Source organism: Giraffa tippelskirchi, chromosome 8 (genome assembly GCF_054371585.1).
Source record: "Giraffa tippelskirchi isolate mGirTip1 chromosome 8, T2T-mGirTip1v1.2.pri, whole genome shotgun sequence".
Taxonomy (NCBI): domain Eukaryota; kingdom Metazoa; phylum Chordata; class Mammalia; order Artiodactyla; family Giraffidae; genus Giraffa; species Giraffa tippelskirchi.
The window spans coordinates 77,371,299-77,395,473 of NC_137282.1; the positions used below are offsets into that span (position 1 = coordinate 77,371,299).

General features: G+C 44.5%; 1 protein-coding gene across 22 annotated transcripts in view; it reads left to right on the forward strand.

The window, feature by feature from the left end:
* The first annotated feature begins 432 nt into the window (after window positions 1-432).
* MCPH1 (microcephalin 1) overlaps window positions 433-24,175 on the forward strand; it is a 232,568-nt gene continuing 208,825 nt past the window's right edge. For 6 of the 22 annotated variants that reach the window (XM_081521351.1, XM_081521352.1, XM_081521354.1 and 3 more), the window contains exons 1-4: window positions 433-494; window positions 1,480-1,571; window positions 4,677-4,795; window positions 21,687-21,774. In XM_081521351.1, the coding sequence (XP_081377477.1) occupies window positions 455-494; window positions 1,480-1,571; window positions 4,677-4,795; window positions 21,687-21,774 (339 nt within the window). In that variant the 5' untranslated portion in view covers window positions 433-454. Of the gene's footprint in view, window positions 603-1,479; window positions 1,572-2,923; window positions 2,955-4,676; window positions 4,796-19,478; window positions 19,534-21,686; window positions 21,779-24,175 lie in introns of all 22 variants that reach the window. The other 16 variants (XM_081521362.1, XM_081521365.1, XM_081521363.1 and 13 more) reach the window with 7 other exon arrangements.

Genomic DNA, 24,175 nt, shown 5'->3' on the forward strand with positions numbered 1-24,175 from the left:
GGCAGGGAAACGGGGGTTGGCGCAAGCTCCCGCAGGACGCGTGCGCGCAGCCCTCGGGGCGGGGCCTGCGCTGCGGGGGCGGGGCTCCGGGCTGGCGGGAGATTTGAAACCCAGCAGATAAGGGACCAGACGTCCAGGGTATTCCTGAAGGCAGGCTTCCCCACTCCCGCTGGGATTCATCCGCTCCGGCATTTCCGGGCTGTAGGGCTCGAGGGAGACAGCCCGGCTAGGGAGACTTCCTGCGGGAACCGGAGACCCCGGGTCTCCGCGCGGGAGCTGACGCGCCGTGTAGGTACGAGGGAGGTGAGCCTGCCTCCATTTCCCGCGCGGAGGGCGTCTCAGTCCCGCCCCCCGACCCCCATTGGTTGCTCAGAGGACGCGGACAGGCGGATTTCCGCAGAGCCCGCCCTGCGCACGCGCGCTGCCGCCACCGCGTCACGCTTGCGCGCCCGTCATGTCGGCCCCCGGGAGCCTCGGGGGTCCCGTCCTGAGAGGTGAGCAGGCGGGGGCAGAGCCGGAGCGGCGGCGGCCGGGCCTCAGGACGGGCGCCCGGGTCGCGGCGCGCGCGGGGTCGCCAGCTCGGCTGCCCGGAGGAGGCGGGGGTCTGTCCTTGATCCCAGCGCCGGGAACGCCCGTGACGGGTGGGGGTCCGTCTCGGAGCCCAGGGCCCGCGCCGCCCCACCTGGGCCGGGTCAGGGACGCGGCGCAGACACGCGAAGGGCTGGGAGGCCCGACGGTGTTTGGTTTTCAGCTTTTCCTAGGTTCTGGCGTCTTTGTATGGCCCGGTGGATTTGCGGAGAGGGGTCTAGTGAAATTAGAAGAAGAACCAGTACCTCCTCTCCCTGGTCTCTGTTAGTGTGACCAGAACCTCTTAGTGAGGAATGATTCCCTCCAGGCACGCCTGAAAGGCATCAGGCTTTGAGAAGGGAGGGTTTCGTAAACTGTTCCCTGCCCCTCAAAGGCTGCCTGTTGGCCGTATTTTTGTAGCTCCTGCAAACTAAAAGTGCCCTTTGCTTTTTTAAATGGCTGGGGGGTGGGAGGAACTGAAGAAGGAGGACAAATGAAATCTATATCAAATTCAGACTTCATTTTCCATAAAGTTTTGTTGGAACGCAGTTATGCTTGCTCATTAGTGTATTGTCTTTGACTGCTTTTGTGCTGCAGCCTTCAAACTGAGTGGTTGTTTGGCCCTCAAAGCCTAAGATAATTGTTCTCTGGTCCTTTACAGAAAACAGACTCTGGCACTAGAAAAAGTTAGACTTGGTTTAAGAATTTGGGAAGAGTTGAGAATGTAAACCGTGACATATGTATGAGTCAAGTTGTTTTTCCCTTGAAATTTTAAAGAATCTAATGGCACTTTTAACAGAAGAAATTTTAAATTTACTTTTTAGTGTGAGTAGAACAGGAGAAAAATCTGTTGAAATCTTTGGGCGAGGGTATATCAGATATATTTCATGCTAGCATCTTGTTTGTTTTCAGATGTTGTGGCCTATGTTGAAGTGTGGTCAGCCAATGGAACAGAAAATTACTCAAAGACCTTTAGGAATCAACTTGTGGATATGGGGGCAAAGGTAAGAAATTCATTTTACCATTGCTACACCTGACAGTCGTCTGAAACATAAGGAGACCTATTTGCATTTTCTTATTTTGGGAGTTTTTACTTAGAGCACAATGGACGAAGAGGACAGTGGGTAAGTGGCAGAAGAAAAAAGGAGAGAACCGTGGTATGAGGAATTGAGAACAGCTGGGCTTGGGGGTGACGCAAGAGGAGAGCTCCAGGATGAAAATATGGGTCCTGCCTCTGGCTGTTCAGATGCCAGATACTCTTCCTCAAAGTGTGGAATACAGGAAAAGTAACAGTTTTTTAAGGGTGTGAATTGGGGGTATATTGGAAGTACCTGAGAGACATTTGGATGTACAAATCTGGAACTTGAGATTGTCAGGGCTAGAGATACTGTTTTAGGCATCAGGGACGTAAGAGTCAGGTGTGGTGACTACCCAGGTGGTTAGAATGAAAAGTGCTGAAGGTGGAGCCCATTTAGTATTTCCAGGGCTGATAGCAGGAGTCATGGACCCAGGGACCGAGACTGGGAAGGATGCCGGGAGAATCCAGAAAACACGCCTGGAAGTGGGAGGAGGGACAGACTTCAAAGATGGAAATTTCAAAATGCTGCCTAAGCTTAAGAAGAGTTAAGATTGGGAAGTATTCTTTAGGTTTGAAAGCTGTAAGGTCATTGTTGAGTGTCACCATGTTCAGTGAGCTGGGTAAAGGGAATCATGGAGACCTGAGGAATGGGGTGGGGAAGGCAGCAGCTGGAAGCTGGGGTTCAGATGTGAGCCGACTTCGTGGGGGGGAGGGGCGGACTTGGGGGAGCGGGGCTGGTAGGCTGGTGAAAGGAGAGATTAACACAGGTAAGATACCACTGAAGCCAGGGCAAGGATTAGGGACGGTCAGGGCGCAACATAAAGTGGAGGGCAGTGTTCTCCCTTACTCAGGCAGAGTGCCTGCTCCTGAGTTTCCTTTGACTCACCCTGGTCCCTGACCTAGTGAGCAGGGGAAAGACCCAAGAGCAGATTAGGGCGGCAGTCAGAAGGCAGGGCCCGGGGTTTGCTTTTGAACCTGAGAAGACACCTTTTCTTATAAATTGGAAGGTAAATCCATTAGGAATTCGGGAGCATTTCCAGTTGATGATACCAGCCACATACTTGGGCTCCACGTGTTATTGTGACAGAAAAAAGCTGTGGAACATAGGAGTTGGCAGAATGGCTTTTGAGAGTAGTATTAAGGTCTTGGATCTCTTGAATCCCGCCCCCCCCCAACCTTTTATTTAGAAATTTTTCAAATAGAAAAGCGGAAAGAATAGTATGGTGAATATAGACCCAACAATTAACATACTTGCTTGGACTCCATCTCTCTAAACAGTATATGTATTTTTTTCCTGAACTGTTCAAAAGTAAGTTGCAGATACCATAATTTGTCCCTAAATATATTAGCTTGCATCTTTTAGAACAAAGACGCTTTCTGTGTGACAGAAGACCGTTTCCCATCTGAGAAGGCTCTCAGTGATTTCCTAGCAGCTTTCTGCCGTGTTTGAATCCGTTTGTAATCCTGTCAGCATATGAAAGCCCCGCTGCTGTGCATGCTTGGTCCTGTCTCTTTAGCTTCGGCCATCACGGTGTGTTTCTGGTGGTGTATCAGCCTCGTGTGAATTTGCATTTTCCTGCACATCTTCCCATACTTACTTTGAAGACTGTTCAAGTCTCCACCTCATGTTTGCATTGGGTTTTTCTTTTTCTTCTTGATTTGTACGCATTCTTTATACTTTTCAGTTGACTCCTTTGTCGGCCATGTGAATTGCAATATTTTCTGTCTGTGGCTTGCTTTTTCACCTTCTTAATAGCATCTTTTGATGATAATGGTAGTTTATTCCTTATGGTGAGCTTCTGTGTGTGTAAGTCTTGTTTTAAAAAGTCTATTTCTACGTGGCGGTTATGGGAATTTTTCTTTTATTTTCCAGAAGCTTTGTCATTTTGCCTTTCACATTTAGATTTACAGTACATTTGAAGTTAGTTTTTGTATGTGGTATGAAATAGTTTCATTTTTTCCCCAGTGAATGGTCATTTGTCTCAACACCATTTATTGAAAAGACTGTCCTTTAGCACAGTGACACCTTTGTCATTAGTCAGGTAACCATGTTTCAGTACTCATACAGTCTGTTCTCATGACAAACCACCCTGTCTTAATTACTCTTTATAATAAGTCTTCCCCTTTGTTCTTCAAGTCAAGGTGTTCTGGCTTTTCTTAGCCTTTTGCTTTTCCAGATACATTATGGAACTGGTTTGTCAGTTTGCAACCTAAAGCTCTTTTGGGATCTTGATTGGTATTGGATAGAGAACAACACATCAGTATGGAGAGAACTGACATTTTTATACACTGGAATCTTCTAAAGCATCAACATGATGTATGTCTTTGTTGATTTGGGGCTCTTTAATTTTCTTAGTGATGTTTTATGATTTTCTCTGGTTATTTTTGTTGCTGTTATGAATGGTATCTTTTGAATTCTTTTTCCTATTGCTGTTATATAGAACTAGTTCATTTTTGCATATCCACCTTGTGTCCAGAAAACTTACCAAACTCTTATGAATTCTGTGGCATTTTGGGGATTTTTAACAGTGTGCACAATTGACTCTTATGTGCACAGGGTCATTTTATTTTTTTCTAATCCTAACACTTTTTCTTTTCTTGACATACTGCACTGGCTGGGGCCAGTTGAGTCAAATGGAGATACTCCTCAACAGAAAGATTTTAGCATTTCCCATCATGCAGTCTTATACCAGCTTTCCGATCCTAATTTACTGTGAATTTTCCTCATTAATAAACTTTTTAACATTTTAACGCATTTTTGGCATGTACTTGAGGTGGCTATGATTTTTATTTTACTTTGTAAATGAAGTGAACAATAATGACTGACTTTTTGTTCTAACCAGCTTTGCAGTCCTGGAATAAACAAGTGGTGGGAATGTATTGTATATATTGGTATATATTGGTTGATACTATTTGCTAATTATTTTGTTGCTTTTTTGGCAAGTGTCTGCAAGAGTGACACTGGCTTGTACTTAAGAAACTTATGCAAATAGTAATAAATTTACCTTTGTTTTCTGCCTTTTGTCTGCAGGTTTCAAAAACTTTTAATAAACAAGTAACTCATGTCGTGTTCAAAGATGGGTACCAGAGCACCTGGGAAAAAGCACAGAAGAGAGGCGTGAAGCTCGTCTCAGTGCTTTGGGTTGAAAAGTGAGTTCTTTCTCCTGTTTGTTTGTTTTTTTTCCCTTAAGTTATCTATTATTGATAGAGTGTGGAGATATTTTGCATGAGTCACAGAACTAGAGAAAGTTTTGTTTCCATCTTTTCTCTGCCTCTCACTAGGGGCATTTGACATCCTCAGTTTCCTAGGACGAAAGACGGGTGTGGTGTAACTCCCAGCCTGCCCAGAGATCCTGAGATGGAGTCAGTGTGGTGTATTGAGGGAACAGAGAAGCGTATTGTTAGTCTACTAAGGTGGCCGGTCTGTAACAAAACACCACAGACTGCAGGCTTAAATAGCAGGAATGTATCTCTCAGACTTCTGGAGGCTGGAAGTCCACAGTGGAGGTGTCCACAGCGTTGGATTCTTCTGAGGCCTCTCCCTTGGCTTGCTGACGGCCATCTTGTTTCTGTCTTCACTTGGTCTGGCTGTTTCTGTGTCCTCATCTCTTTTTTATAAGGACACTAATCTTACTGGGTTACCCACCCCCAGTGACTGCGTTCAACCTTCACTATCCTTAAAGGCCTCATTTCCAACTGTAGTCTCGTCCTTTGGTTCTGGGCGTTAGACTTCATGTGAATTTAGGGGCCACAATTGAGCCCATGCAGGAATGCAAGGATAGTCAAGGGGAGGCTTAGGTCAGAGGTCAGAGGGAGTGGGGTATCAATGATATAAATCAAGTTTCCTGAAATCCAGATGTAAATGAGTCATACTGCTGATTTTCTAGAAAACTAGAGTAAATTTACATGAAAACAGTAATGCAAAATATAAAGCATGGAATTTGGCTTTTGATGTGTGAAGCTGCTCTAAAAGAATTAAGCTTGTTAATTAAAAAAAAAAACTTTAACAGTGAGGCATGACCATTGATTCCATTTATTTGTCTTCCATTGTCTGGGCAGTTTTTAAGATCCAGCCTCACTCTCCCCTCTTTTGTTTAAAACAAGGTGTTCTTCATTTTGGATGTGTCCCCATTTCTCCGTGATTAGACAGGTTATGGTTTCCCACCCAAACGGCTCCATGAGTGAGGTGTGTCCTATCTGGAAACCTGCAGTTTCCATCTGCCTCCTAATGGTGAGGCGAATTTTGGTCACCTGGCAAGGTGTTGCTGGTTTTTTTTTTCCCCCCACTGTGTAATGACCATTGTTTCCTTTGAAGCTGAAGAGCTGCCTGTGGGGAGGCAGTTTCAGATCACGTAGACCTTCTGCTCCCTCAGCCCCAGGTACAGCGTTCACAATGGCTCTTGCCTGAACCAACCTTAACCCCAAGTCTTACAGGATGACTGTTTTCCAAGTCCAGCACTTCTGGCTGTGCCCAGCTGTGTGCTGTGAGAAAGAGCCTTCTTTTCTCCCACACTGATTGATTAATGTCAGCTCCTGGGTTCCTGTATTTTTTGACGGCGTATAGTTCATCACTGTCTGTCTGGTGCTTAGATTATTCACATTTGGGTAGCAGGAGTCCCTTCAGCCAGCTCCTGTGTCTCTGTGGCCTTGTGCCAGCTCTCCCGCAGCCCCGGCGTCAGCCGTTTCCACACAGACCATGATCGCTTTGAGTGGGAACGGTATCCCCGACTGAGGTGTGGGGCTGGTGGGCTCCCAGCCGTGGCGCATCACCTCTTCTTGGCCTTCTAGGCGAAGGCAGGAAACACATTTGTTCCTTTCTTCACTTTTCCATCCCTGTCTGGGACTATTTGATATGTTCGTTTTTAGACTAAAATTCTTTCCATTCTTTTTATTTATTTTTAGTGATTGCTTTAGGGGTTACAAAATAGATCCTTAACTTCTGAGTCTGCTTAGACTTAGTGTTGTACCAGTTCACGTAAAATACAGATAGAGACCTGTTAACTGTGTGTCCATAGTTTCTGGGGCGCCCCCCCGTGTTAGGGAGGTCGTATGGATTTCAACCACATGCGTTACAGTCCCACAACACCGTGTTGTCATTGTGCTTTAAACACTTGTCTGTAATTTCAGTAAATTAAGAGGAAAAAATAGTGTCTTATATTTATCCATGTATTCATTCTTTCTCTTACTCGGCATTTCTGAGGATCTGAGTTTCTTCTGCTATTTCCTTTCAGTGTGAATAGTTATGTTTGGCGTTTCGTTTTTTTTTTTAATTAAGAAAATCCACATACCATAAACTCTCCCTGTTAGTGTACATTTCAGTAGTTTCTAATATCTTCTATTCAGATGTTTGTAGCCGTTACCACTACCTAATCCAGGAACATTTTATCCCCTCAGAATAAGCTCCATAACCATTAGCAGTCATTCCCCTTGGGCTCCTTACTTCCAGCTCCTGGCAGCCATCAATCTACTTTTTGTCTTTGGATTTACCTAGTCTGGACATTCCACGTAAATGGAATCCTACGTTATGTGGCCTCTTGTGTTGGATTTCTTTCCCTTGGCATCATGTTTTGGAGTTTCATTCATGTTGAAGCCTGTGTCAGTTCTTGAGTAAAGAACTTAGGGTGGCTGAGTAAGAGTCCATCATGAGGATGTCTCACGTCTTGTTTATCTTCATCAGTTGGTAGACATTTGATTTATTGGCACTTTTTGGCCCTTGAGTAATGCTGCTGTGACCATTTGTGTGCAAGTTTTCATGTGAATGTTTGATCCTCCTGGGTATATGTGCACCTCGGAATGAAATTTCTGAGTTATGCAGAAACCATTTGTTTAGCTTTTTGAGGAAGTGCCAGCTTTTCAGATCGGGTGTACCATTTTACATTCCTACTAATGTTTGAGGTTTGTTATCCCTGTTTATGTTGATAGCCATTGTTGAGGGTGTGAAGTGGTATCTCACTGTAGTTTTGACTTATATTTCCTTAGTGACTGATGTTGTTGAAAAGCTTTTCATGGTTTAATTGGCTGTTTGTATATCTTCAGAGAAATGTCTATTCAAACACTGTCCATTTTTTAAAAATTGAGTTGTTTTTCTTGTTTGAGTTAGAGTTCTTTATTCTGGATACATATTATTTGCAAACATTTTCTCCCTTTCTGTGGGTTGTCTTTTCACTTTCTTGTTGGTATCCTTTGAAGCACAAGTTAAAAATTTTTAAACCCAGTGTTTCTATTTTTTCTTCTGTTGTTTCAGTTTTAAATGTCATATTTAAGAAATGATTGCCTGATTGCAGGGCATGTGGTTTCTTCTCAGAGCTTTATAGTTCTGTCTTTAACACTTAGATCTGTGGTTTACTTGAGTTTTTGCACGGGGTGTGAGCTATGGCGTCACCATCACTTTTACATGTGACTGTCCAGTTGTCCCAGTACCACTTGTTGAATAGACTGTTGTTTCCCCATTAAGTCGTCTTGGTGTCCTTGTTGAAAATTAACTGACCATAGATACAGGGGTGTATTTCTGGATTCTCAATTCTGTTTCATTGATCTGTGTGTATCTTAATGCCAGCACCACACTGTCTTGATTACTGTTGTTATTGCTCAGTTACTAAGTCATGATCGACTCTTTGTAACCCCATGGACTGCAGCATGCCAGGCTTCCCTGTCCTTCACTGTATTCCAGAGTTTGCTCAAACTCATGTCCATTGAGTCAGTGATATCGTCCAACTGTCTCATCCTCTGCTGCCCCCTTTTCCTCCTGCCCTCAATCTTTCCCAGCATCAGGGTCTTTTGCAATGAGTCGACTCTTCGCATCAGGTGGCCAAAATATTGTAGCTTCAGCATCAGTCCTTTCAATGAATATCCAGGGTTGATATCCTTTAGGATTAACTGGTTTGATTTCCATGCTATCCAAGGGACTCTCAAGAGTCTTCTCCAGCACAATTCGAAGACATCAGTTCTTCAGTGCTCAACCTTCTTTATGGTCCAACTTGCACATCCCTACATGGCTACTGGAAAAACCATAGCTTTGACTAGATGGACTTTTGTCGGCAAAGTGATGTCTCTGCTTTTTAATACACTGTCTAGGTTTGTCTTCACTTTCACTTTTCCCTTTCATGCACTGGAGAAGGAAATGGCAATCCACTCCAGTATTCTTGCCTGGAGAATCCCAGGGATGGTGGAGCCTGGTGGGCTGCCGTCTCTGGGGTCGCACAGAGTCGGACACGACTGAAGCGACTTAGCAGCAGCAGCAGCAGCAGCAGCTAGGTTTGTCATAGCTTTTCTTCCAAAGAGCACATGCCTTTTAATTTCATGATTACTGTAGCTTTACAGTAAGTTTTGAAGTTGGAAGTGTGTCTTCTCCAATTTTTATTTTCTTCCAGTTCCTTTGCATTTCTGTATGATTTTAGGATTTGCTTGTCAGTTTTGGGGAAGGAGGGAAGGGAGCAACTGATATTTAATAGAGACTGTGTTAAGTCATTAATTATGTAGGTGTTGCTATTTAATCTTGTGATCCATGGCCATGTTTTTCTTTTCTTGTCTGTAATTTCTTTCCTTTATGTCTTGTAGTTTTCAGTGTGTAAACCTTGCCCCTTCTAGCTTAAATTTATTCCCAATTTATTTTCTTTTTGATGCTATTGTAAATGGAACTGTTTTCTTAATTTCATTTTTAGATTGTCCAATTATTAAAATACAGAAATATAACTGATTTTTGTATGTTGATGTTGTATCCTGCAAGTTTTTGAACTTGCTATTAGCTAAGTGTCTGTGATTTTCTTAGGATTTTTTGGTATATGGTGTTGTGTAATCTCTCTACAGAGATAGTTTTACTTCTTCCCTTCCAATCTGGATGCCTTTTATTTCTTTTTCTATTCTAATTGCCCTGACTATAACCTCCAGCACAGTGTTGAATAGAAGCAGTGAGAGTGGACATCTTGTCTGGCTCCCAGTCTTAGGAGAAAAGCTTTCTGTATTTGTCTATTAAGTGTGATCTTAGCTTTGGATTTTTTTTTATGGATGCACTTGGTCAGGTTGAGGAAATTTCCTTCTATTCTTAGTTTTTGTTTGTTTATTTCAATTTGTTTATCATTAAAGGATGTTGAGTTTTGTCAAAACGCTTTTTCTGCAATTATTGAGATATTCATGTGATATATGTATATATATATTTTGTTATTCATTTCATTAAGGTGGTGTATTAGATTGATTACACGTGGTGAACTAACTTTGCTTTCCTGGGATAAACCCTGCTTGGTTATTTGTATACTTTTTTTTTTTTTTAACTGGATCAGTTTGCTAGTATTTTATTTTCATTTTTGCAGCATCTGTATTCATAAGGTATATTGGTCAATACTTAGAATGACTTTTTCTGGTTTTGGAATCAGGCAGTATTGGCATCATAGAATTAGCTGGGCTGTGTTCTTCTGTCTTCTGAAGTTTATAGGGATTGGTGTTAGTTCTTCAAGCATTTGGTAGAACTTGCCAGTGAAGCCAGCTCAGCCTGGCCTTTTTTTGTGGGAAGGTTTCTGATTAGTAATTCAGTCTCTTGTTACAGGTTTACTCACATTTTCTATTCTTGAGTCAGTTTAAATAGTTTGTGTCTTTCTGGAGTTTGTTCATTTCATCTAGGTTGTCTAATTTGTTGGCATACACTTTGTAGTATTCTGTAATAGTCCTTTTTATTTTGATAAGGTCAGTAGCAGCTCATTCCTAGTATGAATTAGTATCGCTTTTCTTTTTGTCTTGATCAATTTAAGCTAAAAGCTTGTCAATTTCTTTGATCTTGTCAAAGAACCAACTTTTGGTTTCTTTGTTGTTTCTCCATTGTGTTTCTTTTCTTTTTTAAATTTCCGCTATAATTATTTGTTTCCTTCTGCTTCTTTTGGGTTCAGTTTGCTCTTTTATTTCTCTAGTTAGAGCATTAGAAAATTCATTTGAAATTTTTACTATTTTTTTAATGTGTTTACAGTTATAAATTTCTTCGAAGCATATCCCTAGCTTCATCTTATGAAATTTAGTACTTTTGTTTTCAGTTATTTCAAGTGTTTACCATTTTCTCTCATGATTTCTTCTTTGACCTATTAGTTATTTAGGAGCTTCTTATTTAATTTCTACATATTTTTGAGCCTTCCAAACTTGGTTCTGGTTTTGGTATCTCATTTCATTCTGTTGTGAGAGGAGAACATATTTTAAGATTTTTTAAAGTGGTTGAGACTTGTTTTTATGTCCTAACACTTGATCTGGCCAAGTGAATGTCGTATATGAACTTGAGAAGAATGTGTATTCATTCCGTTATTGTGGATACAGTGTTCTATATTTAGATGTCTGTTAGATCTAGCTGATTTATACTGTTTCTCAGTGTTTTTCTGGAAAACATCAGTTTTCATTCCAATCTCAAAGAAAGGCAATGCCAAAGAATGTTCAGACTACTGCACAGTTGCACGCATCTCACACGCTAGCAAAGTAATGCTCAAAATTCTTCAAGCCAGGCTTCAGCAGTATGTGAACCATGAACTTCCAGGTGTTCAAGCTGGATTTAGAAAAGGCAGAGGAACCAGAGATCAAATTGCCAATATCCATTGGATCACCAAGAAAGCAAGAGAGTTCTAGAAAAACATCTACTTCTGCTTTATTGACTACGCGAAAACCTTTGACTATGTGGATTACAACGAACTGGAAAATTCTGAAAGAGATGGGAATACCAGACCACCTGACCTGCCTCCTGAGAAACCTTATGCAGGTCAAGAAGCAACAGTTAGAATCGGACATGGAACAACAGACTAGTTCAAAATTGGAAAAGCAGTATGTCAAGGCTAGATATTGTCACTGTGCTTATTTAACTTACGTGCAGAGTACATCATGTGAAACGCTGGGCTGGATAAATAAGTCTGGAATCAAGGTTTCTGGGAGAAATATCAATAACCTCAGATATGCAGATGACACCACCCTAATGGCAGAGAGGGAAGAGGAACTAAAAAGCCTCTTGAGGAGAGTGAAGGAGGAGAGTGAAAAAGCTGGCTTTTTCTCAACATTAAGAAAACTAAGATCATGGCATCCGGTCCCATCACTTGATGACAAATAGATAGGGAAACAATGGAAACAGTGACAAGCTTTATTTTCTTTGGCTCCAAAATCACTGCAGATGGTGACTGCAGCCATGAAATTAAAAGACGCTTGCTCCTTGGGAGAAAAGCTATGACAAACCAAGACAGCATATTAAAAAGCAGAGACATTACTTTGCTGACAAAGGTCTGTCTAGTCAAAGCTATGGTTTTTCCAGTAGTCATGTATGCATGTGAGAGTTGGACCATAAAGAAGGCTGAATACTGATGAATTGATGCTTTTGAGCTGTGGTGTTGGAGAAGACAAGATCTTGAGAGTCCCTTGGACTGCAAGGAAATCAAACCAGTCCATCCTAAAGAAAGTCCATCCTGAATATTCATTGGAAGGACTAATACTGAAGCTCCAATACTTTGGCCACCTGATGCGAAGAACTGACTCATTGGAAAAGACCCTGATGCTGGGAAAGATTGAAGGTGGGAGGAGAAGGGGACAACAGAGGATGGGACGGTTGGATGACATCACTGACTTGATGGACATGAGTTTGAGTAAGCTCCGGGAGTTGGTGATGGACAGGGAAGCCTGGCATGCTGCAGTCCATGGAATCGGAAAGAGTCAGACACGACTGAGAGACTGAACTGAACTAAAGTGTTTTTCTCTCTTTCTTGATCTGTTTAATTGTTCTATCCATTATTGATTGGAGTATTGCATTCGCCAAGTGTTTCTGTTAAATTATTTATTTCTCCCTTTAATCCTGGCAGTCTGGCATTTCTTTTTATCAGGTGACAACAGATTTCTGTGGTTTTCTGTATCTGAAGATGTCCCTATTTGTTTGTGAATGATGTTCTCAATGGTTATACAATTCTAGGTTGACAGTATTTTTTTTTTTGCTTCTGTTTTCCACTGCTTAAAAGGTGTTTCCCCAGAGTCTCTGTCCTCATAAGAAGCCTGTAGTCATGCAAATAATTTCTCCACTGTGAGTACTGTGTCTTTTTGTTTGGCTTCTTTCAAAGTTTTCTCATCTTTGGTTTTCAGAAGTTTAAGGGTCTGGATGTGGTGCCTTTAAATTTATTCTGTGAAGATTTTGCTGAGCTTTTTTTTTTTTTTTTTAATGATATAAGGTTATATATTTCATCTAAAAACATGATAAATTTGGGCTCTTTAAATATCTCTTGTGGCTCTTTTTCTGGTACTACTTTAATTAGCTGGATATCAGGAATTGGCTAAGCTTTCTTGTAAAGGGCCAGATAGTAAATATTTTAGGCTTTGTGGTCTGTATTCAAGGGCTCCCTGCCCTGGTGTGGGAAAAGCCCTGGAGAAGAGCAGACAAATGAGTGTAAAAAATAAAACTTTATAACAAAACCTGGTCATGGGCCAGGTGGCCTGTGGGCTGTCATTTGCCAATCCCTCCCGTGTAATACAGCTTTTGAAATTTCCCCACAAGTTTCATTAACTCTTTTCTCTTATCAGTTCCATCCTGTCATTAAGTCCATTTACTGAATGTGTTTCAGATATTTTTCATTTCTAACATTTGCAGTTGGTTCTTCCTTATGTTTGCATGTCTTGTTTCTTAGCTGAAATTTTCTATCTCTGCTTTTCTCATCTTTCATTACACATGTATTTTCCATTCTGTGGCAGAGGATAGTTACAGACATTCCTTGTCTGATCATTTCAGCATGTTGAGGTTGGTGGCTGTTGGTTTTTTTTCTTTGTTTCTTGAGAATGTGTCACATTTTCTTGACTCTTTGGTAACAGGACTTTGAGTTGTATTTTGGACATTGTAAATGTTATGTAGACTCTGGGTTCTTTACTGTTACTGCAAAGGGTATTGATTTTATTTTAGGAAGCAGGTGATTTATTTAGCTTTAAACTTTGGACTGTCATTTTAAGACCTGTGTTGGGTATTTGCTTGGATTCATTCAATTCCTTAACCCTTAGCTGCAGGCTGACTTGTTTGCCTCATGGACATGTAGGTCAGGGATCAGCTAGAGACTTGGACTTCTGTCTTCAGAACCTGAGGTTCCCTCTCTCTGGTTCTTTGCTCTCTGTATCCTAGCATCATTTGCTGGTGGCCTTATCTGCCCTGGCTCTTTATTCCGGTTCCTTTGGTCAGAAGGATAGCAGGTGCCCATTACTGAACACTCATATGCATTTTTAGTTACGAATGTTTTTCCACATTTCTTTGTAATATATTATTTTTTAAAACATACATATGGTCTTTTATAGTAGATTACCTCGTGACTTGGCCTTCCCAGGTACCACAGTGATAAAGAATCTGCCTGCCAAAGCAGGAGACGTGAGACATGGGTTTGATGCCTGGGTCAGGAAGATACCCTTGGAGAAGGAAATGACAACCCACTCCAGTATTCTTGCTGGGAAATTGCATGGACAAAGCAGCCTTGTGGGCTACAGTCTCTGGGGCCACAAAGAGTCAGACATGACTGAGCACAGCACGCAACCAGTAACTTATGTAACCCATCTCCTATTAGTGAATGTGAAGTTTTCCATTTTCTGTTTCTTCACAGTCAGAAACAGTACAGCATTGAACCTTCGTGTACATTACTTCTTGCAGAGGTATAATCTGTTTGTGGTTGTTGTTCAGTCAGTAAGTCATGTCTGACTCTTTGCCACCCCGTGGACTACAGCATGCCAGGCTTCTCTGTCATCCACTGTCTCCTGGAGTTTGCTCAAACTCATGTCTGTCGAGCTTGTGATGCCATCCAACCATCTTATCCTCTGTTGCCTCCTCATGCTCCTGCCCTCAGTCTTTCCCAGCATCAGGGTCTTTTCTAATGAGTTGGTTCTTCGCATCAGGTGGCCAAAGTACTGGAGCTTCAGCATCAGTCTTTCCAGTGAATATTGAGGGTTGATTTCCTTTAGGATTGACTTGTTTGATCTCCCTTCTGTCCAAGGGACTCTCAGGAGTCTTCTCCAGCACCACAGTTCTAAAGCATCAATTCTTTGGTGCTCATCCTTCTTTGTGGTCCAACTCTCATGTCTGTATGTGACTACCAGAAAAACTATAGCTTTGACTATACAGCCTTTGTCAGCAAATTGATGTCCCTGCTTAATATGCTCTCTAGGTTTGTCAGAGCTTTCCTTCCAAGGAGCAAGTGTCTTAATTTCATGACTGCAGTCACTGTCCACAGTGATTTTGGAGCTCAAGAAAATAAAGTCTGTCACTGTTTCCATTTTCTCTCCTGTTTGCCATGAAGTGATGGGACTGGATGCCATGATCTTAGTTTTCTGAATGTTGTGTTTTAAGCCAGTTTTTTCACTCTCTCTTTCACCCTCATCAAGAGGCTCTTTAGTTCCTCTTTACTTTCTGTCATTAGAGTGGTATCATCTGCATATCTGAGATTGTTGATATTTCTCCTGGCAGTCTTGATTCTAGCTTGTGCTTCATCTAGCCCAGCATTTCTCATGATGTACTCTGCATATAAGGTAAATAAACAGGGTGATAGTATACAGCCTTGACGTACTCCTTTCCCAATTTTGAACCAGTCCATTGTTCCATGTCTAGTTCTAACTGTTTCTTCTTGACCCGCATACAGGTTTCTCAGGAGATGTGTAAGGTGGTCTGGTATTCCCATTTCTTTAAGGATTTTCCATAGTTCGTTGTGATCCACACAGTCAAAGGCTTTAGTCACTGAAGCAGAAGTAGATATTTTTCTGGAATTCTCTTGCTTTCTCTATGATCCAGCAAATGTTGGCAATTTGATCTCTGGTTCCTCTGCTTTTTCTAAATCCAGCTTGTATATCTGGAAGTGTTTGGTTCACGTACTGCTGAAGCCTAGCTTGAAGGATTTTGAGCATTACTTTGCTAGCATGCGAAATGAGTGCAATTGTGCAGTAGTTTGAGCATTCTTTGGCACTGCCCTTCTTTAGGGTTGGAATGAAAAGGAGCTTTTACAGTCCTGTGGCCACTGCTGAGTTTTCCAAATTTGCTGGCATATTAAGTGCAAGATTTGAAATAGCTCAGCTGGAATTCCATCACCTCTATTAGCTGTGTTCATAGTAATGCTTCCTAAGGCCCACTGGACTTCACACTCCAGAATATCTGGCTCTAGGTGAGTGACCACACCGTCATGGTTATCTGGATCATTAAGACCTTTATGGTATAGTTTTTCTGTGTATTCTTGCCACCTCTTCTTAATCTCTTCTGCTTCTAATAGGTCCTTGCTGTTTCTGTCCTATACTACCTATCCTTGCATGCGATGTTCCCTGGGCATATCTGATTTTCTTGAAGAGACCTCTAGTCTTTCCCATTCTGTTGTTTTCCTCTTTCTTTGCATTGTTCACTTAAGAAGGCTTTCGTATGTCTCCTTGCTGTTCTCTGAAACTCTGCATTTATTTGGGTATATCTGGTTATCTTTCCCTTTCTCATTTACCTTTCCCTTCTCTTCTTTTTCTCAACTATTTGTAAGGCTTCCTCAGACAACCACTTTGCCTTCTTGCATTTCTTTTTCTTGGGGATGGTTTGGGATGGTTTTGGTACACCTCATGTACAGTGTTAAAAAGCTCCATCCATAGTTCTTCAGGTTGTCTACCACATCTAATCCCTTGAATCTTCTCATCATCTCCACTGTATAATCATAATGAATTTAATTTAGGTCATACCTGAGTGGCAAAGAGTCGGACACAACTTAGCAACTAACACAATACCTGAGTGGTCTAGTGGTTTTCCATACTTTCTTCAACTTAAGCCTGAATTTTATATTAAGGAACTCATGATCTGAGCCACAGTCAGTTCCAGGTCTTGTTTTTGCTGACTGTATAGAGCTTCTCCATCTTCAACTGCAAAGAATATAATCAATCAGATTTTGGTATTGACCGTCTGATGATGACCATGTGTAGAGCTGTCTCTTGTGTTGTTGGAATTTCCATAGGTTTTAAATTCCAAAACTGGACTTTTGGGTTTAGAGGGCTTATTACATATTTAAACTTTTGATAGATGCTATCACATTGCATTCCCTGAAATCTTTCCTACTTTGTAGGTGAAATGATACAGTTGGTTTCATTTGCATTTCCTTGGTTTTTAGTGAGGCTGAACTTCTTTGACAAAACTTGGAGGTAACAGCCAAACTGACCTTCATCTTATGTGTCATGTGTTCATTGTTTCATTAACTGCCTCTCTAGGCCATTGCTCATATTTTCCACTGAGAGTGTGAACTTTCATGAAATATATAAGGTCACTAGATGTCACTAGAACCCCGTTTTGTTGGGTTATTTTGGGTGTATTCTTTCTAAGAGCAGACAGCAGTGTAACTACATTTAATAGAATTCTGACATTTCCTTTGGATACAAACATTTCCATGTTTAAGGAAGAAGAAATAAAGATGAAAGAAGGAAGGTCAGCTTGATGGTCACCTCAGTTCAGTTGGAGACGGTTGACTTCCCAGGTGGTGCTGGTGGTACAGAGCCCGCCTGGTGGTGCAGGAGAGGGGCAGAGGCAGAGAGGGGGGTTCCACCCTGGGTCAAAAAGATCCCCCGGAGAAGGGAATGGCTGCCCACTCCAGTATTCTTGCCCGGAGAATCCCATGGACAGAGGAGCCTGGTGGACTATAGTCCATGGGGTCACAGAGAGTTGGACACAACTGAAGTGACTTAACTCGCACACAAGCATGATCAGAAAGCTAGATCTTTTTTTAATAGGTGCAGACAATCAGATAGCTGGGGCACAGTTCCCAGGCAGTGTCGGGGCGTGTTTGAGAGCCTGCCCCCGCCCCTGCGTTTGTTTCCTACGCACGGGCACATGTCCTTGCACAGCTACACCGTGGCCATCCATGCTGGTCTCACCGGCCACACACCTGACAGCCATTGGCTTCCCCCCAGAAGCCCACACAGTGTCTGGAAGGGCTCCCAGGGGAGGAACACGAGGACACGCAGCCAGCAGCCTCCGTGTGGGCTGAGTCAGGGGCTGTTGGTGTTTCCTGGTGAAGTGGTCCGGGGTCTGTTTCTTGGGGGTCAGCTTGGGAGTGGTGACGGTGCCTCCCAGGCCGCTCCCCTGGGGCGAATTCACCCGCTCGGCTTTTGAGGCTTACTTTGCAACTGTGCGAATAACTGTCCCTCATCACACTGTGTCTGTGTGTGTGTACTGTATCCAGAGGATCATTTCTCATTACTTTCAATGTTCCTTTTTAGGTTTGAATTGTCCCCCAATGGCCAATGGTAGCCTGTTCACGGTGACTTGTCTTAGCTTATCATTTCTCTATCATTCTCTGGACACTTCTGTTTTCTTCTGGCACAGTTTAGTTCAGGCTCAGCTTGTACTTTCTCTTTCCCAGCCCTGGATTCAGCCTTTTCTTCAAGCAGCTCTGGTTCCTTTTAGTGGAAAACAGTATTTGGACCTAAAATCTGAGGGGAGTTGGGCATGCTCATCGCCACGGGCTGCTGCTCCTGCACCTTCTCAGGGGCAGAGTTAGTGATACGGATGTGTATCTGTGCCATGTGTTTATTTCCATAGCATCCGTGTATAGTCTGTCAGTGAGTTCCCACAGGTACCTGCCGTTCCAGCCCAAAGATGCCTTTCCTACCAGCTCATGACACCTCCTGCGTGGGCATCGAGATTGCTCAGCAGCTTTGTTGTTTCACACGTGTGTGGGGCAAGGCCACTCCATCATCAGACACTTGCTTTGCTGGCCTGGATCGCCCTCAGTCCACGCTGCTGCGTTTGGGGGACTGAAAAGGCAGGGTGGCCCCCTCCCTTTTCTACAGTGTGTCTCACCTTCAGCCCTGGGCAGAATACTTTGTTTAAAGATTCACTCTTGACAGAAATACATGTGATAGGCCCAGGCAGGTGTGCTAGGATTTGCTAAATGGAGGAGGAGAGTCATCAGACTTGTGGGGTCCATTGTCCCTCCTCTCGTTGTGCAGAAGCTTTTATCCTCCAGCATGTGCCCTGACGCAGTTCGGGTGGAGTTGGTCAGCCCTGGAGTGAGAGGGGTGGGGCGTGGGGATTTCTGGTGGGGAGTCCAGAGGGTCAGCATGGCCTGGCCGAGTGAGGGGGCGGGGCAGAGAGAGGCAGAGCCTCCAGGGTTCTAGGCCTGAGCTCAGTCTGCAGCAGGAGCTGATGGAAGGCAGGGATTGCAAAGTTTACTGCCTCAAACCCTCCCTGTCTGCTTACTGTTTAAAAAGTTTTCGTGTCTCCCAGGCACATACACCCTCTAGTTTGAAGATCAGTGAGCAGGAGAGAACATAATAAAGTGCTGCCTCCTGGGAGAAGGCCTGGAGCTGGCCGGGCGGGCTGGCCTGGGTGCATATGGCCCTCAGACACAGTTAGGAAGCTTCTCTTTCCTTTTGGCTGTGTTCAAATCCGGGCTCTCTGATCACTTCCCGAAAGTAGCCTGGAGCGCAGACCCCAGCCACGGGCGCCGCGCTGCACCCCGACGTGAGGCTGGTGGTCGAGGCTCCCTCCACGTGCTGCCCCTGAACTTCCGCGCCCCCTCGCCTTCTCCCTGAGTTGCTGGTGGGGGCGGGAGCCGAACTCCCCTGTCAGGACTGTGTGCTTGCAGTCTGGAGCCGCTCCGCGCCATCCTCGCCTTAGGACCTGCTTGTCTCCCCTCAGCGCCCAGCCCTTCTGCGCAGGGATTCAGACCCTTGTGCCCAATGACTTGCCCACTGGTTGTGAGTGTGCAGGGGCGTGGGGGTCCCCAGCAGGCTGTGGGTGCCGCACTGCAGGTCCAGCTCACCTCGCTGGGTCTGGAGCAGGACTTGTTGGGTGATCTGGGCCAATCCCAGGGCTCCGAGGGCGGCAGCAGCAGCCAACACTTCTCTTCTCAACCACTAGGTGGGGAGTTGGTGTCATTGTTGTCCTTTGCTGAAGAAAAGCAAAAACCCAGCTGGTGAGTGTTTTCAGTTTACTCAGTAGATTGTGATTGAGTGCCTGATGAGCACGGTTTTGATGTAGAGACACCTGTATTTTCTGCAGCATGTGCGGGCATCAGATGCTTGCCTTGCTGAGGGATCCAGGGTCACCCCCAGCGCCTTCAGGGAGTATGTCCACAGCGGGCTCCGTCCTGCCTCGGGGGGGCGAATCTGGGGTCAGGCACGCCTCTGCCCGCTGGGCCGAGCCTCCCGGGCTGCTGACGGGAGGAGGCTTCTGGTTTGTAAACTTGGCCGATGGTTTCCTGTGAGCCTCAGTTTCCTTGGTTGTTGAGTAGGAGGAAAGGTGCTGCTCCCCACCGGCCAGAGTGAGGCTCTCAGGACCTGGCTGAGCCACACGGCACTGCTGGTCGTGACCTTGCTGCTGCGTTCATGTCGATAGGATGATCACAGGTCTTCTCTTCAGGTGCTTCCCTGCCGCCTGTTTTTGCCTGTTTTGTTGCCTACAACAGTGGGAAATGGGTGACATTCCTCCTGAGCAGGCGGAGCTGGTAAGCTCTGCTGGAGGTGAAATTGGTAACTTCCTGGGTCCTTTGCATGTCTGTGTTGCACCTGACATGTGGGGAGGACGTAAAGTTGGTTAGCTTTATGTGTTGTGTGCTTGTGAGGGTGAGGAGTGGAAACGGCAAGGCAGAAGGTGTTCTTATGAAAACAGTTTTGCCCTCAAGTCACACTTCGAGATTTGTAACCAGTGAAGGGCTATCCCTGGTGGCTCAGTGGTAAACAATCTGCCTGCCAGTGTGGGAGATGCAGGTTCGATCTCTGAGTTGGGAAGATCCCCTGGAGAAGGAAATGGCCACACACTCCAGTATTGTTGCCTGGAGAATCCCATGGACAGAGGAACCTGGGGGGCTATAGTCCATGGGGTCACAGAAGGGTCGGACACAGCTTAGTGACTAAACAACAAATTGTCAGTTTGGTGTGTCACCTCCGAAAATTTTTTCAAATGAGAAATGCTTAATTGTATAATACCATACACAAACACACACTCCTAAAATTGCCTTTTCATCCTTATTTTAGAGACCTTTCTATATTGCCACGGATACATTTGCCTCATTCTTTTTTTTATTCCACTGTATTCTATTTTAAGCTGTTATTTGCATATTAATTTGAACAGAGTAATAGTCTTATGAAATAAAGTCGGAGATGTGATTGGGGCTTTATTTTAAAAAGACTTAGCAGATTGGTGACATAATTATGTAAACACAAGAGTGATAGAGGTGTTTGATCTGGAATATGGAAAGATGAATAAAATATTTTAAGATTAAAATTTCAGTATTATATGAAACCAGGAGAGGAAAAACTATAGGGAAGGAAATTGTTTGGAAAATCATTGTAGTTGTTTAGATTTGAGCAGGTGAATGCTCAGGAGTAGGTAATGGTGGGGTAAGGTGAGGGCTGATGCAGGAGGAGCGGCGGATAGGATGCTGGACGAGCTGCAGGAGCAGGCTGCTCAGCCCAGGGTGGCCAGGACCGCGGTGGCCTCGTGGCTGGGACCAGGGTGGGCGCTCGGCCAGGAGTGGCCGGGACCGTGGTGGCCACTCAGCTGGGGGTGGCCGCTTGGCCCGGGGTGGCCTGGACCATGGTGGCCGCTCGGCCGGGGGGTGGCCGGGACTGGGGTGGCTGAGACCGTGGTGGCCGCTTGGCCCGGGGTGGCCAGGCCCCACACCTGGGGCGCCACCTTGACAGACACACAGGGAGGGGGCGTGGTGTTGGAGGAAAGGTAAGCTTTCTGGCCTGTTTCTGTAGGACCTTCTGGCTCTAGGTTATTTGTTTTATGGCCTGTCTGCTCTTAAATCAGGCATTTAATGGCATGTGCTTCTGCCTTTATGAGTGCCACGCACTGATCTTTCTGAAGTGTGGTTGAAAGCCTATACTTGTTACATAAAAGTTGCACTTCCTATAGCTGCCTTCTCACTTCTCTTCTTAAACACCATGTTAGAGAAGGTTTTGGCAAGTTGAATTTGTATTGCCTTCTGTAATGCGCTTACTTTAAAGGACTCTGCCAGAGTGGCCTGTGAGGGGCTTCTCCCGCTGCTGACTGACACGCGTGTGGATTTAATGTTGTGACTCTCACGGGAACATGCCCATTACCCCCAACTTGTTTCCGCAGATGCAGGGTAGCTGGAGTGCACATTGATGAGACGCTGTTCCCTGCAGCCAACACTGACCAACGCCTGCCGAGCCTGATTAAAAAAAAAGTAAGTGCATGACTTTAGTGTGGACCATGGCAGTTGCAGGTTTATTCATTTTTTATTCCTAGAAAATAAGACTTTCTGGAATATATTCGCCTTGTCTTTAAGAATTGCTATTGGTGGTAATGTTGTTCTCACACAGCATTGTTTAATAGGTTATAGATTATTTTATCCCAGGAGTGCTTTGATGGAGTTTGTAAGACATAGGAGAGACTGTTTGGCCATAGGAGGACTGAAAGCTGCCCAGAGACCAGCACCCACACAGGTGCTCTGGTGATGACTTCAGGACTCAGTTGTGTCTGTAGTGAAATGCACTTGATCAGTTCAGTTCAGTCGCTCAGTCGTGTCCGACTCTCTGCGACCCCATGAACTGCAGCACGCCAGGCCTCTCTGTCCATCACCAACTCCCGGAGTCTACCCAAACCCACGTCCATCGAGTTGGTGATGCCATCCAACCATCTCATCCTCTGTCGTCCCCTTCTCCTCCCGCCCCCAATCCTACCCAGCATTAGCACTTGATCTGTTTCACTTTATTATTTAAAAGTTTTAATTGATTTCTGCATCTGAGGGTGAACTGTTGACTGTGAAATGTCTGTTTTTTGTCACGTGAGAATCCCTGTTGGAGAGATTTGCAGACTCCAAACTGAGTCAGGCAGAGAAGAGCTATACATTTCCTGTAGACTAGGGAAGACATTCCTGTGGATGTCCCCACGTTTTCTGAAAATGGTAAATCCTGTATCTCCATCACATTTCTTCTCAGACAACCTGGAACATGCTTATGCAGGGATGAAAACTTCAGCCTCTGTCCAGATCGCATCGGATGGTAGTGACTCTTGTAGACCTGCAGTAGCTGTGTCTACTGCTTTAAAGACAAGTGTTTATATTACACATTGACAATAAAAGCACATTTTCATTACATGCATTGAGTAAACACAGGTCAGGCAGATTTCTCCTAATTTCCCTTTCATCAAAAAACAGTTTTCTGTTTGATTTGGGTTCTTGCAGGTTGGATGATCTTTGGTACATGCGTGTTACACACATGTGTGTGCACATGGGTTTTATGTGAGCCAGGTTCTACTACGTTATGTGTACTGCTTGGTGGGTTACTTTTCTTCCTCGCTTAGACTGTGTGTTCTCATGTCAGTGTGTGAATGTGGCTCCACTGTCTTCTGCTTTGTGTTAAATAGCATGAACATCTCTTGGGTTCAGGCACGCTTAGGTCATTGACGATTTTTACTAATTACATGGTTTATGTAACCTGTTTGAGTTTATTTCTCCAAGTGGAATATCTAGAAGCGAACTTACACAGTTCTGCCAGTAGTGTACAAGGGTGCTTATTTTGTGACACTGACCTGTGCTGAATATTATTCCTCTGTTAAATTTTTCCTAATCTGTAGCTTTAATAATGTCTGCTCACATCCTTCACCACCTAAGGATTTATTTGTCCCTAAAGGCATTCCCTCCCTTTTGCTTCCCCTCTCCAAATGCAGTTGCAGATTTAACCTGACTCCAAGCCTTGTTTTCCTGGTCTCTGAGGAGGCTCTCTGCTTCGCTCCCTCACAGCTGCCGGCCTGACCCTCTTGCTCGCAGTTCTTCAGACTCATGTTTTAGAGCCGTCGCACTGTCTGTTCCTCTGTCTGGAACACGCTTCCCTCATCCACCTGCAGGTGGTTCTCTGAGTCCCGTGGGGACGCCTCAGGGAGCGGCCCTCTGACTCTCCTGATTACAGAGGCGGGTCCTTCCCACCGTCCAGCGTCCTGACCCCTCCCTGCCTTTTTCCTGCTTACAGCACTTAACCCCTCTCACGTACTGTGAAACTAGGGGCACTTAGTCTCACAGAAGCACGGGGCCCTCGTGGGTGACAGTGCTTCCGGACCTGCAGAGCACCTGGGGTCTCTTACGTCCTGCTGGTCACCTGCCCACGTTTTCACTGTATCACGTCCCGCAGCAACAGGCACGGCCTCTGGAAATGGGCGGTGTCGACTAGCTTTCAGGGACACATGCCCCCTGCCGCCAGGGACCCCTGGTCACCAAGCTGCACCGCTGAGCCGTGCCTTGAATACTGTGCAGGTACTCTGGCTAAACCAGCTCAGGCCAGCCTCAGGCCTGCTGGAATTAATCCTTCTGACGCACATGCAATTGAATTTACTTGTTATGTATATTTTCTGTCATTCCTTCAGAGTATAAGCTCCTTGATGACAAGAATCTTTCTATGTTTTAAGACCAGTGTCTGACACAGGAACGTTTTTGTTAAATGATGAGTGAATTATTAAGGAATTGAGCAGGGTGCCAGTTGAGAGCACAGTGTAGCACCAGCCTTGAATGGCTAAGAAGTCCTTCCTGTAGATTGGGACAAGAGAGATGAGACTGGGATCCCCGTGAGCACGTTGGGCTGAGAGTGACTTCC